Source organism: Trachymyrmex cornetzi, unplaced genomic scaffold (genome assembly GCF_001594075.2).
Source record: "Trachymyrmex cornetzi isolate Tcor2-1 unplaced genomic scaffold, Tcor1.1 scaffold579, whole genome shotgun sequence".
Lineage (NCBI taxonomy): Eukaryota > Metazoa > Arthropoda > Insecta > Hymenoptera > Formicidae > Trachymyrmex > Trachymyrmex cornetzi.
This window is the reverse complement of record NW_017299892.1, coordinates 1,380,493-1,386,629: the sequence shown is the minus strand read 5'-3', so window position 1 is coordinate 1,386,629 and position 6,137 is coordinate 1,380,493. Positions and strand designations below refer to the sequence as shown.

General features: G+C 31.9%; 2 protein-coding genes across 3 annotated transcripts in view; one reads left to right on the top strand and one right to left on the bottom strand.

The window, feature by feature from the left end:
• neb (kinesin family member nebbish) overlaps positions 1 to 6,137 on the top strand; it is an 18,016-nt gene that overhangs the window by 4,681 nt on the left and 7,198 nt on the right. The window lies entirely within an intron of this gene.
• The window catches only part of LOC108766352 (uncharacterized), a 9,732-nt gene continuing 3,634 nt past the window's right edge, over positions 40 to 6,137 (bottom strand). Inside the window, exons 1-2 of one of the 2 annotated variants that reach the window (XM_018515595.1) lie at positions 5,685 to 6,131; positions 40 to 358 (exon numbers count right to left, since the gene is read on the bottom strand). In XM_018515595.1, coding sequence (XP_018371097.1) covers positions 120 to 358; positions 5,685 to 5,793 — 348 coding nt within the window. In that variant the 5' untranslated portion in view covers positions 5,794 to 6,131 and the 3' untranslated portion in view covers positions 40 to 119. Of the gene's footprint in view, positions 359 to 5,684; positions 6,132 to 6,137 lie in introns of those variants that run through there. The other variant, XM_018515596.1, reaches the window with a different exon arrangement.

The window sequence follows — 6,137 nt, the reverse complement described above, 5'->3', positions numbered from 1 at the left end:
TATATATATATATATATAATAAAGTTATGTTTAGTATTTATATTTACATCTGCATGTTATGCTTATCTTAATATAAAATTAATATTATTGTTGTGACCATTATGTATAATACTACGAGGCTATGATTTCTCTGCACTGCATGACGATTTTGCAGACTTATTTCGGTCGGCGTTTACGATTTTTCTCTCATTGTACATTACGTCGTTCTCCTCTTCTTCTTGAATCCCTTCGTGACAGGAATCGCTTCGTGATTTACTTCTTATGTAAACTGCCAGATTTCTTCTTTTCATTTCTTTGCACAAGTGACAGTTTTCTTTGGATTGCTGCTGTACGGTTCGTTGATTTTCCACTGATTTTTCTAAACAATAATGCGAAATAGACTAATGAGAAGAGAAGGAACTTAACTTTTTTCACCGATTGAGATAAATGTTTCTACCATATTTTTTTGAAATATTCAATACGCGTACTAATAGGAAAATCTCTCGAAAATATTTTCATTCTGTCGATAGAAATTTTATGTCGCATTTTACAAGTTATATAAAACTTGTTCGTCAAACCGGTTTGTTTATTCTTTGGTATACCGGTTCTAAGTTTGCTAAGGTGAATGTTTACGACGTGATACTTTTCTCGATAAGTCGACATGTAGTACAGTTTACGAGTGATAAAAATTCAAAAGTATTTTTCAGAGAAAATCTATCTGACATTTCAGTAATTATAGAATCATAGAATTAAATCATAGAATTAAATCAAAGAAAATGTCAGAACTATCGACATTTTCCTCACAAAATGAAATCGTTTTATACTCAAAATATCTCATTGAAATAATCATAACAATGCTGATGAATAGAAAATGGAGTGAGTCTTTTGCAATTAATACGTATATTTCATAATATTTGATATCTGGAAAAATACAGCGACTAACGGAATTTAAATTAGACATCTATCATTAAATAAATTGACAAATTCTTCGTTGTTTATTTGAAACGAAAGTCATTTTGCTTTACTGAATCGTGCCATGCACGTGTACGTTTACAAGCTTCTGAAAGTTACATTTGCTATCACTAATAAATGATTAAAAATAAACAAACGAAAATTTTCACCAAATACATTAATTATTGCGTATAATGCGTTCTTTATATAGCTACTTAGCTTGTTGCATGTAATTATAGTTTCTATTTTGCGTCAACGAAACATACTAGTATATAGCGTCGGTGACCGTCACAGTTCCAGTGTTAATTGAAGAAAAACGAGAACAAAAAATTCCGACGTACAATCTTGAACGCATTCACTTGTAGCGCCAGATGATTATAGCTTAGCTCATTCCGTGAGTCACGGAAATCTGTCGTTTCACCTCGTAGAGATACTCGGGGACGTACTACGCACAATAATCTTGGGAATCAATCGCAAACATACTGACGGATCGCAATTATACTCTTAAACGGATGATTAATCTAATAGAAACGATTCAGCCATCTGGAAGAATTGGAATATGCGTTTTAAAATTTGTCTCTCATGAAAGAGCTTCTATTCCAAGTTCGATTAACATTTTTATATAATAAAACATTTTTACGATTAATGCCGAGTATCTTCTGCGTTGAATGTCGAAGACAATTCGCTAATTGATAAGGAGAGACGCTGTTGCGCTTGAAACGCGATTTGGATCATGTAGTGCGCGGCCACCTAAAGGAACTGGCTAAAAATAGACACGTGGGTATCACAGAAACGTAGTATACGTGACAGGCGCTTGAAACAATCGAAATAGGATAATGCGGAATTGTTCGATCGTATCTCTACCTCGAGATACATTCTTTTCTTCTTAGACAGTAATTGAATTAAATTCTTTTAAACTCTTGTAAAAAAAATTATGATTTTAATTTTACTGAAGAATTTGCTATTTCTCAAAGTGTCAAATATCACAGTTCTTACGTAATCGGTATAGTAGTGCCGATAACATGTGTACACTAGTAATTCGAGCGTACATTGTTTTCGCGACGTAATCAATTTTTAATCAATACACTTTTTTCTTTAAATTATAACGCGTTTCAATATAATATTTGTTTTAATCTGTTATATTGCAACTTATCTTGTAAATGCGATAACGTGAAATTTTTTTGTCATTTATCCGCGTTAAGACCGGGACTGTTAATACCAGACGCAATAAACAAGCATATCGAAGTATTATTACTATTACAACAGTTATTAGATGATGTAAAGAAATGAAGAATATCGAGATAGGCAGATTCGCAAATAAACATTTCGTGCTACTGATTTGTCTAATTATGTAACTCTTATCTCGTTATGACGACGTAAACAAGGTTGATCTGTATGAGAAATATACGGTAACGCACGTGTCTTTTTCGATACAAAAAGACGATTTGTTTTCTTTTAGCTATTGGCTGATATAGTTATCGTTAGCATAAATTATATTTTTAAGTCGTTTGTTCTAAAAAAAGAATTGTAAGTAGCTGTCATATAAAAGAAATATTACTGACTGAATGTACTCCAATAGAAATCAAAAGCGCAGATTCTCGTGATAACGTAATTATTTTCCCGCAACAACGCAAGGTATATTTAGATTATAGTAGTTTAATATATATGATAATATATGATAAAGAGAATCATATTGCATTATTTATTCGCTGACGCGTTTTAGTGATTTTTTTTTTTTTTAAACGAGAATATATTTATTAACAGGATACTGATGCAGATAATATTTTAAAATTGCACATAGTATATAAGTAGGAAAGTGTACATAATACGATGTGTGATTGTATTTCATCACATACATAATTCAGCATTTTTAATCTACTTGACAGATATGACGTATAGAATATCTGGCTGTACGCAATTCTAGCTAACGTATTTAATAAAAATGCGACGTAAATTCGCTAGGATCTTTTCTGCAATTTATCAAGTATACTTATTTGTGTAATAATATTAATTTTTTTTTTCCGGAAAATCTGTTATATATAAAATTATGCGATTTATTAATAATATACATATATTTATAAATTTAAAACACTTTTGAATATGTACGTTACGATAATTATATATTTATGAAATTATTTTTTTTATCTAAAACGTTTGATTTATCTGTAGATAACTTTTATCCATTATTGCGTTTATCTATACTGCTCATAGTGATATATCTTGCGACGTAAAATATGATGACGTCTCTATTATACAAAACAGCTTTGTTCGCAAATTGTTTCACGATAGCCGTCACTGCACGAATATCGATGATACTTGATAATGAAAAATGTAACTATATTTTTTCGATATCTGCAATTGCAATAATTTTTTAGTACTCTTTACACATATTTCAAAAGAGTATTATACTTTTCTCTTTTCTGAGTAGTTCCGTATTTATTTCGTATCTGATTTTTATCGTAACTATGATAAAATTTTGTTTCATAGTTACGATAGACAAAAGGGAAGAAATTATGTCAAATCTTATCATAGAGTATAGTTGCAACATTTTTGTGAGCGTAATAGATAATTTTGGAAAATTTATTTTCGTAATTGCAGCAACTTTTATTGTCGCTGCCAATACATTTATGTGCAACTACTTTCTCATCCAAATAACAAACATCCCCCTCCCTCCCAAATAACAAACACCCCCCCCACTATATTACGCGACGAATATAACTCGTTTGCGTGACTACGCGGCTAACAACCGGGAAGAGTAACAATTATAGTTCTTGCAAATTCCACGCAACATCCGATGAAAGTATTTCCGTCCGGAACTTCCGGAATACAGCCGCTCTAATTTTTCTACAGTTTCTTTTATTGCTTCTTTGGTTCGCCTCACCTTCACTGCTTTATTATCCCGTTTTATTATTGTGCTATCAATATACCCATGGGTATTATTTTAGTATTCATCTCGTGTATTTCAAGAAAAGGAGAAACTAGATAGAAAATCAGCGGATTATATCAGGTTTTACCCGGAAAATATTTCAAAATAAAATAAGGCAATAAAATAAGACTTTCTCTTTCGCTTTTTTTTTTCTTGTGTCGATCATGTAAGGTAATGTCGATGTTGTCGTTTGGAGTACTTTCCCTATTTGCGTGGACGACTTGATAGGAAAATACTCGAAGAATCTGGATATCGAGTGACCGATAATGACAAGTCTGGGGTAATGAAGAAATGTTCACATATGTTTAAACAGGGTTGGTAAAAAACATGTTTTAAACGTGTTTTAAACAGTTTAAAACATGCTTAATTGATGTTTTTAATATATTTTAAACATATTTTTTTATAGTACTGTTTAAAACATATTTAAAGTATTAAAAACATATTTAAGAAGAAACACAATATGTTTTATTCATAAAAAAAACATTAGTCTTTACCAACTCTGGTGTAAACTATCTGGAGATTTCTGAATTTCGAGGACTTAGGTGAATAAATAAAGAAATTTTACACTTATACAATGAATTAATTAACAGATGAGTATCCAAACATCAGACTCCAGAATTATAAAATTAAAGATAAATACGTCTTTCTGCACTGAAAGGTGCGAAGAAATATTATCTTGAAATAACTTGTAAATTGAATCCTCGTAATTTTTTCTATCCAAAAATATATTTATCTTATACAATTTATTTTGGTAATTCCGTGTTAAAACAGCACAGGTGGGAAAAGAAAAATTTTATTGATTGAATCAACAAATTAATTGCTCGTAAAGATTGTACTATCAGCGTGTTTTATTTATATTGAAAAAATGTCCTGTATTCTGCTTGCAAAAGTACGTCGAGTAAATATTGCTAATTTCGCGGCACGTCTGTGACATATTCACAAAGTTATTATTGTATATCGAGAAAGAAAGAGAAATCTTATCCAGTACAAAAAATTTGTACACAATAAATTTAACTTCGTCTGTGAACGTTTCGAATAACGAACAGTCAAACTTTTCAATGATACTAATTTTCAAATCTTTAATTTTTACTAGATATTTATAATTTTAATAATGAAAATATGTCCTTTAATGTCGATTTAGTTTTTTATAATTTTAAATTGAAATTCTGTCTTGAATTAAAGAGAGCAGTTATTTTCAAATCTCTTTTGAACTTTAAGGATTTTAAATCTGGATATTTAAGGATTTTTAATCTATTAGCAACTCTTGATATTAGTAAAAATTCTTATCACTGATGTTAATGGAAAAAATTTTCACTTCATGTTTCCGTCCCATAGGGAAAAAGTACATAATCGGTATCCTACGGCGCGTTCAAATTTCCACCTAAATATACATTTAATATTTGTCGAAAGCGAGAAAGAATTCTAGAACAGTCTAGTGAAGGAACAGAAAACAGATCACTTGTTTAACATTCAGTGACCCTCGTGGCACTCTGATGGAAATCTGAACATAGCCTGATTTGGGAAAAAGAAATGTACCTGTACATTTTTTCGAAGAAACGTGGTCGCGACAAATATATAAATATAATATAAGAAGTCCTCCTTTATCGCTCACTGCTACTTTTAGAACGCACTTGTAGTTTGTTATCAATTAATACGTCGTTCTAAGGCCATCTAATTCTAGAAAACAAGCTTATTTCGTAATACGAATTTATTACATTCCACCGTTAAAATATTCCGCCAAGATTTCCGATTAAATATCGAATAAAATATAAATTTATTATCTAAATCATGATAATTTAACGAGGTAAAGAGAAGGTTCTAGACTTACTGCTACCGCACTTGAAATAGTCTCTGTTCCACGGCTGCTCGTAGTCGTGGTACTGCGGATTCCTCAAATATCCGTAGGTAAACAGCTCTGGTATGTAAACGAGATCCATGATCCCTCGTAGTGGTCCACGTTGATCAACGCTTAATAATGTTAAACGAAAGGGTGGTGGGATTGTATCGTCAACAAGTTTTCGTTAGCGCGTCTTTCTTCTTGTTGATGTTTGCAAGCTGCTCCGTGACCGCTTTCGTTAGAGGATCGGCTGATAAGACGATAAAGATCGTGATGCGTCCCGTTACATCCGGGTTGTAGAAACGCAGTTTCTTCTTTTGCGGGAAGAAGAGAGAAAGAGAGAAAAGAAGCTCTCGTCGCCGATGGCTCTCACTCTGGACTAACGAAGCGTGGAGTGGCGTGGACGCTACGCGTGTAATGTTTATCTGTTGGAGCCTTTTCCCC